The sequence below is a fragment of the Poecilia mexicana genome, unplaced genomic scaffold (genome assembly GCF_051168715.1).
Source record: "Poecilia mexicana isolate PSO_F unplaced genomic scaffold, ASM5116871v1 scaffold_9, whole genome shotgun sequence".
Taxonomy (NCBI): Eukaryota; Metazoa; Chordata; class Actinopteri; order Cyprinodontiformes; family Poeciliidae; genus Poecilia; species Poecilia mexicana.
The window spans coordinates 31,812,122-31,822,983 of NW_028263378.1; the positions used below are offsets into that span (position 1 = coordinate 31,812,122).

At 38.8% G+C, this 10,862-nt stretch overlaps 1 protein-coding gene across 1 annotated transcript; it reads right to left on the reverse strand.

Annotated features, from left to right (window-relative positions):
- Positions 1–36: 36 nt before the first annotated feature.
- Positions 37–9,897, reverse strand: dpp7 (dipeptidyl-peptidase 7). The gene is made up of 13 exons (XM_014969031.2): positions 9,722–9,897; positions 9,334–9,457; positions 9,116–9,255; positions 6,846–7,009; positions 6,619–6,754; positions 5,282–5,363; positions 4,966–5,132; positions 3,904–3,964; positions 3,458–3,576; positions 1,965–2,121; positions 827–891; positions 687–757; positions 37–610 (listed from the first exon to the last, which is right to left on the reverse strand). The coding sequence occupies exons 1-13, from the start codon at positions 9,803–9,805 to the stop codon at positions 490–492; spliced, it is 1,491 nt and encodes a 496-aa protein (XP_014824517.1). The 5' UTR covers positions 9,806–9,897; the 3' UTR covers positions 37–489.
- Positions 9,898–10,862: the final 965 nt, after the last annotated feature.

The window sequence follows — 10,862 nt, forward strand, 5'->3', positions numbered from 1 at the left end:
CATGCTGTGTGTTATAGTTGAATAAATACAGTAGTAGATGGAAAAAAAGTTATTTATTCAACAAAAGCTTTATGGACAATCTCTAGTTTCTTTCTCAGCCTTATCTTTATTAGTAAGACTTCACTACAAGGCTTTGGCTGGAAGGAAACATTTTAATAAAACAGCAAACGACAAGATAATTTCAGACAAAAAAAAGATAATATCAGAAAATGTCCATCTGTCTGTAGGATAAAAACCTGTTTAGTTACTATAATGCCATGACTGTTCTCATTGTTTTTTACTGTACCTTCTCAGTACAGTAAATCTGTACCATGTTTAAGTATCAGTGGATGGAAGCAGCTGAAAATCTATAGAATCATAAGAAGTTAACAACTTCAATTTACCATTTATTTGATTCAAATGCTGAGGGAAAAATACAAGACGGGATTGGTTAAAATGTGCTCTTTTGTATTCTGTTGGATTCTTTTAAAACAATAGATCAGATGAACCCTACAGCTGTGTATATGCTGCCGTTAGTCTATTCCTTTCCATCTTCACCCACTGTGCAATGAGCTCTGCTTCAGCCTTTCTGACTCTGACGACTGAGGCTGGATCAGAATCATTAGATCCTCTGCAAGAGAACAAAAACATTTGTTTTCATGTTGAACATTTCAACAACAAAGAACAAACTGAGGAGTATGTGGTACCTCAGGTCCAGGTGATGAGCTCCTCCAGAAATGTTTAGCGCTACCAGCGATGAACTCAGCGACTTGCGCACCTGAACATCGGAGAGATGATTAACTGATGTGAGACTTCACTGAAGGTTTCCTGCCTGAGTCTCACTCACCCCTCCGTTGGCCCATGGGTCCAGATCCCCGTTGGAGAAAATGATGTTGTTTGCAGTGGAGAGGGCTGAACACAAGAGATCATTAGAACAGGGTTTTACAAAGTGGGGGCTGTGGGTGACAACCTGGGGCCAATCAGGGGCCTCAGAAAGACAGAAGGAAAATTAGGAAAAAAGGAAGGACTTTTTGTAATAAAATAAACCCTCCTGTAGTCTTAGTGTGAAGCTCAGTGGGGAGACAGAGGGGCTGTTCCATCAGACCGTCAGTTTCCAAAACCACACAAAAAAACAAAACCTTATAAAAGTGCACACCGGTCAGACTGCAAGAGGGTTAAAAAATTAAATAAATTATTACCTTTTTATGAATGTAACATGTTTTTCTGTCATTAGTATAAAATAATAGTTGTTGAATATGGAGACAGAAGATAAAAATAGCCTTTACTGTCCCAGAAGAGAAATTCAGGAAAATGTTTTTGCCATGCTCATCTTTCTGATTGGCTGCCAGTCAAATTTATCAAGTTGCTCCTCAAGCCTCAAGCCCTGCTGCAGAAAAACCTAAACTGTGGAGATTAAATCAAATTTGATGGGGATTAGGATAAAAATATTACATATTTTCTAATCAAACGATGGGATTGTGGTGGAAAATTTGATCAGGCAATGTATTCAACATCAGATTAATGAAATCATAATATATTACTTGACAACATTTTCCACCAAAGAACACATTGCCAACTAAAATCAGAAGCTGCACAGTAGCATTTATGCAAAATTAATCTAATTTAATATAAGGAACCACTGAATTAATTTAGCATAACTTAATTCAGCATTAACTTAGTAAATAAAGGCAATTATAATATGGCCCAAACCCATACTTTGGGTTTGGGCATTAGCAGCATTAGATGATGGAGCACTAACTGCACCTAAGAGCTTTCAAAACCAAATTTTGAAAAAAAAAAAAAAAAGAGAAAAAGAAAATAAATTTTGACTTTCTATTGATTTTGTGAACAAAATTAGAGCTTATAGTCTCTAGACAGAGCTGCATAACTCAAATGGTAGTGTGCATGTATTCTCCAGTCTGTGGAGAACACCTCTGAGACCAGAGGAGGAGCAGCAGAGGGGTTCAAAGGTATCTGAGACCTACCGTCCCCCCAGAACTGGATTTGGAGCCAGCCTGGCCGAGGAGCCACAGCCCAGCGTTTGGAGCAGTAGGCCTCTCGGTCCTTCTCAGTGAAGGCCATCGGAGGAAACATGTCTGTCACGTTGTTACTCTCAAAGCACAGCTCCACCTCTGTGCAGGCCTGACAGGGAACACAAGCAGGACGATCAAGCAGTGAGATTTATCAAAAAGTGTCACAGAAGCAGATTCTCAAAGTTGGAGCAGACTGTGAGCTGGTGGTGTGTGTGGGATCATTAGAATCTGCAATTTACAGCTAAATAAGCACCCAGTTGTCTGGATCCTGATCATTTTATTTTTGTCAGTAAAGATTTTAAACTTCAAGTTTCCAGCAGTTTTAAAAACAAGGTTCCTACTTTAGACTTCCAGAGCTCTGAGTCCTTTCTGTTAGAGATGGATGACATGGATTTAAACTTGTAGTATTTATTGAGATAATGATAAAAGTGACAAAAACGGTATTTAGAAACTATACACATGTCACTGTAGTCAATTTGCCACCGAGAAATTGTGGAAATTTGTCAACTGTCACTTATGTAACTGTGTCTTCTTCAGGACGGAAGTTACAAAGAAAAGTTTTTGTAACCTGCATCACTTTATTTTTTAAATAAACTGCACACAGCAACTACAGTGGCTGATTAATAATATTTACTGATGTTCTTGGAGACCAAGGTGCAGAGAAAAGATCTAAAGTAACAATCCAGGCAATATTGTCAGGATTTCTTTCAATAAATTATCTCTTTTACTTTTACAGACATCCAGTTTGTGTTTATTTCTTTAAATCTGTTTCCACACTGCAAAGTGACTTTTATGCTAAAATTTCAGCATCCCAGCTCATACAGATCAGTAGGTCTGCACTGATTGCAGTTTTCTGGTCGATCACTGATCTTTAAAAAGTCTGACCTAATGATTCTGATTTTGGTTGATACCAATTTTTTTTTGCCAGAAGAGTCGCTATATATTGCAACAAAGTTGCTGATCTGGAAGCAGTGAGGTGACTATTATCTCCACATACACAAATGCATCCTGGTCAGTCAGTCAGGCCTCTACAGGCAGAGCTAAAGGGGACAGTGGCTGATTTTCAGACCTTTGTGGAGGTTGATAAGATTCCTGGATAAGATTGGCTTCTCATCTATCAGCCAATCATCGAGGAAATCAGGAACGATGCATCGGTGCAACCCAAAAGATAAGCAGTCATCTAGCTCTGGAATAAAATTTTAATTTTTGTAAACAACTGCACATCTGTTTGTGATGGGATTGAATTATCTATCAGATATACTTCTGTAGATAAACTTTATTCCCATTTTTTAAATGCCCTGAGATGAGATTTGTTGTGGTTATTTAAATAAACTCGACAGTCACTGAATCCATTCACACGACTGACACGTCTAACCAACATGGAAGTAAAGCCATTGGTACCACAACTCCTAATATTACCCATCAGCCCCAGGGTTCTGGTGTACCTGGTAGTCCCAGGCCAGGCTGTCCAATCCCAGTCCACATCCAGTCGGGTCAGCACACTGCACATAGAGACTGTAGAGGTCAAAACAGGTCAGCAACCCGGTGGAGTTGTACACGATCCCTGCAGGTTGGAAGGCATCGGTTACTGAACAGACATGGCTTCCTTGCCTCTGTGTTCACTTGTTTTCTTTTTGCTCCAAATTGTTTCAGAACCGTTACAAGAAGGTTTCCAGACAATGAGAGGCACCATCACTGTCTGCTCCCTTTTTCCACAAGGTGCACTGTACTGACCATGAAGCTGACCACTACCCTCTACTGTCTGCACACAGTAACTACATCTCAGGTGCCTTGGACAGGGTGATGCATCCTTTCACGCATAAGCACTGGTTTCAGGGGAAATCTTTGCTCAAACAACTGTCCAATCAGCAGCTGATTTGTGTTACTGGACCTGCGGTGTCTCTGAGGTTAGCCAGCAGATCCAATCCTCTCAGCATGGTTCCACAGGCCACCTGAAGGAAAATAGAAAAAAATAAATAAATCACAGTTTCACACCAGTTCAGCATAAACTAAACATGAGTTGAACCAAAGTGCTGTACAGTATTCATAAAACCACAGATAAAAACACTTAAGGTTAATATGGTTATTTTGTTCAAACAATAGAACTTGAGATATATTTTGAATCAAGTTAAAAAAAATTGGTTCACCCAAGATCTAACTTCTGTTAAGCAATCTGTCGGAGACTGTAGGGAATCATCTTTATCATGCCATTTCTTTAGGAGTAGCTATATTTGTAGGTTGTCTGCAAAGCAATGAAAGTGGACTCACTTTCTTAAAAGTAAGCCCAAAGGCAGCAAGTATAATATGAACATTAACTAAATACGGCCTAAGATTGAACCTTAAGGGACCCCATAGTTTAGATGTGTTGCCACAGAAGAACAGTGATGGAGATTAACAGAAAAAAATCTGTTTTTTAAATATGATGAGAAGAAATCTAACACTGTACCCTTAACACCAAAACAGAGCTACAGTCAAAATAAAAGGACATCATAGTCAACAGTATTGAACGCTGCACTTAAATCTAATAATGTCTCTCCACCCAAGGAGATGATTAAATACTGTGATCACATGTAAAACCAGACTGGATAACCAGGGAACCAGACTAAGATATGTTGTAGTGGAATAAAGTTAATCATAAATATGTTAATAATGTTAACCCCTTCAGTTTCAGAAACATTTTCAGATGACAATGAAGCTAAAAGTCCTTAGTTGCCATTTGCATCTGAACATAATAAGTTTAACAAATTAAACTATGAACATGTAATTATTTGAGGATTCTAGAAAAAAATTGTTTGAATGCTTTAATTTTGCCAATCAGATCCATTTTGTAAAGGAAAGCCTTCCAGTCATTCCATGTCTGCAGATAAAAAGATACCAGAGTGGCTTCTTCAGTCGTCACAATAATAAATACTTGTACCTCCTAAAAGCAGCGTGTTGTGCCTGTGAAGCTGACCTTGACAGGGTTGGCGGGCATATTGCCCATGAAGCTGGTGCTGTAGGGATAGTCCAGCATGGCCATCATGGTGAAGGCGTTCCTCAGCAGGCCGTAGAGCTGCTGGATGTCCTGAGGAGACGCCGGCGGCTTGCAGAGAGCAAATTCTGACTGGATGCCACTGTAATCTGGCACCAGCAGAACAACATGTCTTTATTCCAAATAATGGTATGTTTTGTAACAAATAAAACTGTTCATTGTGTGGGCGGTCAGGAAGAATTCACTTTATAAATTTTTCTGTGATTTTCAGAAAGTTGTTCATGGCGGAGCTCCTCACCTTGGCGATCAGCTAATTGTTTTAACAGATGGAAAGCTCCTCTCACAGCATCTCTGCATTCAGGGCTGATGTTCTCAAAATCCTGTAAAGGAAAATATATTAAAAAAATAAATAAATAAATAAAAATCACATTCAGCATCTCACAGGTTGACATCCTATGAGATGTCAACCTCACAGGATGTGAGATTGACAGGAATGTTCAGTTCCTGGAGAAGAATCTTTGTTAAAATAAAAACGTCAGCAAAGAAAAAAAATTACATCAGGTTGAAAAATAAAAGATTTTCTTGATATAACAAATTAAACTATGAACATGTAGCTTACATAAGTTATGTAAGTTAATTTTATTTATCTAGAACAGGGGTCCCCAAACTACGGCCCGCGGCGTCATTTGGTCCGGCCCCCTGAACAATGCCGGATCCGGCCCGCCTCCTCATACCAGAGAGCATTCAGTGTTTTTTTTCATACATTGTATTTTCCGGTTTATATGTGGATTTTTCTTCAACCACCAGGGGGCTTGAGCAGAAGTGAAACTAACTTTCCCTCAATGGAATACATACCAGTCAGTCCCAGTCACCGTTTCACTCACGGTTTTTTCCATTTGCATTCTGGGTAAAAATCTATCTAAAAGCGCGAATGTGTCGTCGCCCCCCCCCCCGCTCGACAGTTTCAAAGACAGAACAGCATGAGACCTTTTTGTTCAGACAGAATACACAACAGAGGAGTCTTGCTATCAGAAAGGTTTCCATGGTAATAGTAAAGACACTCTGCTACATCAATCCTAAAATCTTTATCTGAAGAAACTAATTCTTGGATGATCTGAAATTTTGTGCTTTTGAATTCAGTCAAAACAATAAGTTATTGTTTTTGGATCAGAACCTCTGAAACAGAACCTGCTTAGGAAATAATTGAATCCTGGTAGTATTAAAGTAAAGAATAAAGTAAAGAACCTCTGTGTTGTTTTTGACCCGGGTTTGTCATTTAAATTAAACAGGTTTCTACGATTTCCTTCTTTCACCTCCACAAGCAGAAGTAAATTAATCCGAAATGTCCAGAGGTTAAGATGTTACACTGAAAAACGAGGTCCTGCATTTGTTACTATAAGGTTTTATTATTAAGGTTTTATTATCATCGGTGGTGTTTTATAGCTAAACTGAATTAAACCTTAACCCTCTTACTTAGTAGCATAATAAAACAGTAACAGTAAACTGTTACTGTAAACAGTTTACTGCAGCAGTAAACTGCAGCCACACACAAGCCAAGCTGCTCAATAGTTCAGAGTAAAGACTCTTCGTATAAAGTCGTCTGTTCCTGACAGAGAGCTCATGTTGGTGACTCACAGCTGTAACATCTCTGAAAAACTGCCTGGCGTCTCCGAGACCAGCGGTGGACAGGATGGGGGCGCTGGCCGCCAGGGCGCCGGCCACCATGTTGGGATACTTGAGTCTCATGTAGACGGACAACATTCCACCGTAGCTGCAGCAACAGGGGTGAGAGGGGAAGATGTTATCTGACAACCTACAGTACCTGGTGAACACCCCACCACCACTACTCCTGTAGGTCTCACCTGCCACCAAACACAATAACAGGACAGTGTGAGGCTGCCAGCTGCTCCTTGAGCTCCCTGATCATGAGGGCGTAGTCAGCGAGGGCCTGCTCCACCGTCAGCAGCCCCACCTCAGGGATGTTGAAGGACTCTTTCCCAAACGGCAGAGATTGGCCGTAATATCTCTGAAAAAGAGAACGGTATGAGCATGAGAGAAATATTATTAAAAAATACATATTAGTTAAAAAAAAATCTTATGTCAGCAACAGAGATTGAAGGAAAAATGTACAGTTTTGATCACATTTACTGAAAACACAGAAAAGACCTTAAATAAAACGTTTTTCATCCGACGTTTAGCTTGAGGTGTGGAAGGTCAAGTTCACAAAGAGCAGACAGAAACTAAGGCCAGGCAGCACAGCAGTCATAAAGGCAGTTTCTCTATTCCAGAGTCCTCTCTAATTATCTACTATCTTACAGGATTTAGATCCAGTACTGGTTTTGTAAATGGAATAACCTGATTTTATTGATCTGGCCAAATGTTTTGGAACATTGTCCAATAAGAAGAAACTGACCAATTTACTGTTAGAATCCATGGAGTTTTAGCTTAAATGTTCTGTTACTTAAAAAGAGTCCATGATCCCATTCACTCCAACAATGTTTCTGGTCTTCAGAAGAGCAACAGGCCCAACAGATCCTCCAACGTCCTCATCAGTGCTCATGACATATGTTTCTACATATTCATCCTTTATTTTAATACACCAGGTGTTGCTGAAAAGCTCTAAGTGAATCCAGGGACACACCGCACCACTTTCACAGTCATCATCACTGATTGTGAGAAGACCTGTTCACACCGTCAGACTGAGAACCAAACAGTGAACAGCTGGACCTGCTGATGGAGCACAGACTGCAGCCTCCATCAGAGCTGCTGCAAACCAAACCGTATGCAAACATAGACATTATTCTCAGAATATGGCAGGAGTAAATATTTAAAATAATTTATTCTGATAAGAGTAGTAAATACATTTTGAACAGTGCCGACTGCTTTTTTGTGTTTGTTTTGAGTTTAGAGTTGGGAACACTGATTTGTTTGCTTTGAGGTTAATGGGTTTTGTAATTAGTTTTAATGTGGGATTTGTTATTCTCATCATAAACAAACAACATTATAATGTATGGACTGAGTTGTGTAGAAAAGAATTTAACAATTTGAAAATATTTTATTCTTAATATTGGTAATAGATAAATACAAACCTAACCCCGTAAAAGAAAACTTCTCAGTTTAAGAGCATTTACACATTTTGGTTCAGAAGATGGATCATTTCATTTATTTTGTTGAGGCTCTTCATTATTTACTGGTTTTTAGTCTTTAATATCTGAATGTCTCTTTTATTGTTGTCATGACTGCATGATTTTATTTTGATAGCTGGTTTATGCCCACTGTTTAATATTTATGATGCAGTTAAATAAACTAAAGTTTTCTGGAAAAAAGAAGAAAAAGAAACATCTGACAGCTGAAGTGTTCCAGCCTCTATCAGCAGCACACTGCTCACACAGCCTGTCTGCATCCAGACTCTGTGTTTACATTTGTGATGGTAGGACAGAAAAAAGATAAACAACTGATTATTATGAAGACTTGCTGACCTTATATCTTCTTACCATCCTACATACTATAAATGATGACAAAAATAATTCTAATTGTTTCACCAGGACTTTTGTTCATATTTCTGATAAAAGGGTCTTTGTTCACACTGAATAAACGTACTCAAAGTAACAATTAATTTAAACTAAAAACCTTCTAAACCACACTGCTAAATGAACAAACAATATCACATAATGGTCTTTACTAACCACAATCAATTGTTAATCTGCTCTGTACAGTTTCTGAAAAAACAAACAATGGTTTGGATTTGGGGAGATTGAAGGTCTTGCACTAAATGTAGCGAAACAAGCTGAGCGAAATGATCCAAAATGCCAACATGCAGTGACTGGCTGCTGCCAGGAAGACACAGGAAGATGCAATTTTATATTTTGTAGATTTGTTCTAAAGAAGTATGTTTCTTTTTGTATGTTAAAAAGCAAGAAAACAGATGAGGTAGTTTTACAATCCTAGTCTAGCTGCAGCTGCAGTGTGTGAAAAAAACTGCCGTGCAGTTTGACTCGTGACAAATGAAGCTGATGAACCGAGTCGAACTTTAAACATTTACTTCCCCTTTTTCCTCCTCACATGATCCACCAAATCTCAGCTTGGCTGCCTCCAACACACTGATGGTTCTTTTTTGACAGTTTTTTCTTACATGTTCAGCAAATATGACCAGTGCCTGCTGCTGAGCTGCCAGCTCTGTGATGAACCCAGAGTTCAGAGCAAACTCCCAGATGTTGCCTTCATTTCCGGTGTAGAAGAAGATGGGACCATAGCCTTTCTTCCAGTACTGGTCTACAGCAGGGAACAACAAATTCATGTTAATCATTTGCTGTTCAGTTTATAACATTTATTAAAGGAAAGTGTCTGTACCTGTGATCAGGTAACGCTGGCTGAACGTTCCGTTGCCCATGCTGTTAAAGTTGAAATGATCCAAAGTCTGGGTGAAGAACTTTTCAGTGAACTGGGGATCTGATGAACCTGCAGACTTTGTAGCCTGGAGCAGTGAAATGAGCAGCACATGTTAGAAAACACAGCATGATGCAGTTTAAATAACCCGCAGAGCAATGAATGTTTGGCTCATGAATGACTTTAAAGAACTATAATCAAGAATGTCTCAGTTGAAGGCTACACAACAACAGGTCGTTTAACATCTATAAGGTTAACAGCGCTCTAGTAAAATACTGATCCAAACACCAAATCTTCCTGACAAGACAGAGCAGGCGGACTAAACATCACACAGAGCGAAGTGAAACATTACCTGAAAGTATGTGTGTGAGAGGCCATGAAGAGCGTCACAAAACACAGCGACTGTCACTGTGAAAAGGATTAATCCAGCTGTCATGTTTCAGCGATACAGTTACCAAAACTCACACCGCGCTCACTTTGACTTAACGTGACACAAGCCTGCACAAAACACTCCAGTCACATGACTTCTGTCACGTGACTTGTGTGAAATTCTCCGGTGCATTCAGGTGCAGCTCGGTAGATCTGCTATACACCAGTTGATGTGCGCCTGTAAGCAGTCACACATGACAAAATAATAATAATAATAATAATAATAATAATAATAATAATAATAATAATAATAATAATAATAATAATAATAATAATAATAATAATAATTTATGTTTTCGCATCCACCTGAATAATGTGCAGTTGCGCCACTTCATTTACCCAATTGAATTATTTTTATTCTGGCCAGGGTTCAACCGTTTATGGTGAGTCCCCCTTACTGTTTTTCAGTACGTTTATTTGCAGTTCGCATTTTTTTTTAATCTTTTTGTTTGCATGTAGGTTAATTCGTCAATAGCTTGCATGATTTGTTTTATTTAGTTTGTTCGTTGCTTTGCTCGTCTTGCTTTTTGCTGTTTATTTGCTTTGCATGTTTTTCTTTGTTTGGGTTGCAGTGTTTTTTTTTTGTTGTTTTTTTTTTCTGTATTAATTTCTTTGTTTAGTTATTAATTGGGTTTGAAAACAGAACTTGCCGCTGAAGAGCTGATGTGTAATATGTAATCTGTGAAGTTTGTAAACTGTCTTCTTTAACGCATATATTCTATTGTTGTAGACCTATTTTAAACTTTTGGAGAAAATAAATCATTAATTTTTAAATATTATGATCCACCTCTCTTTGTTGTCCCGACCTGGCGTAGCCTTTTTGTAGATATTAGAAGCTGAATAGTCCTGGGGCCAAGATCTCAGGTGGCGTTGTTGGTTGTAATGTTTTAAAATTTAATAGTAGACACCGCTATTGTCACACTAATAACAAAATTATTAGCTAGTAATGCACTCCACAAATCTGCATTTCGGTGGGAAAAGGTGCTCTATTCAAATGTCTGTGGATCTCTGGACTCTAGAACTACCGATGTTGCCACCTCATCTGGGCTCTTGCTGAACTGAGC

What these genes read in the sequence shown, in the direction of transcription:
- dpp7 (XM_014969031.2), bottom strand. Translation starts at nt 9,805, where the DNA reads ATGACAGCTGGATTAATCCTTTTCACAGTGACAGTCGCTGTGTTTTGT. An exon ending in ACAATTAGCTGATCGCCAAG is followed by an intron (nt 5,133 to 5,281) that starts GTGAGGAGCTCC and finishes TGCTGGTGCCAG; the next exon opens with ATTACAGTGGCATCCAGTCA. An exon ending in TAACCTCAGAGACACCGCAG is followed by an intron (nt 3,577 to 3,903) that starts GTCCAGTAACAC and finishes TCCAACCTGCAG; the next exon opens with GGATCGTGTACAACTCCACC.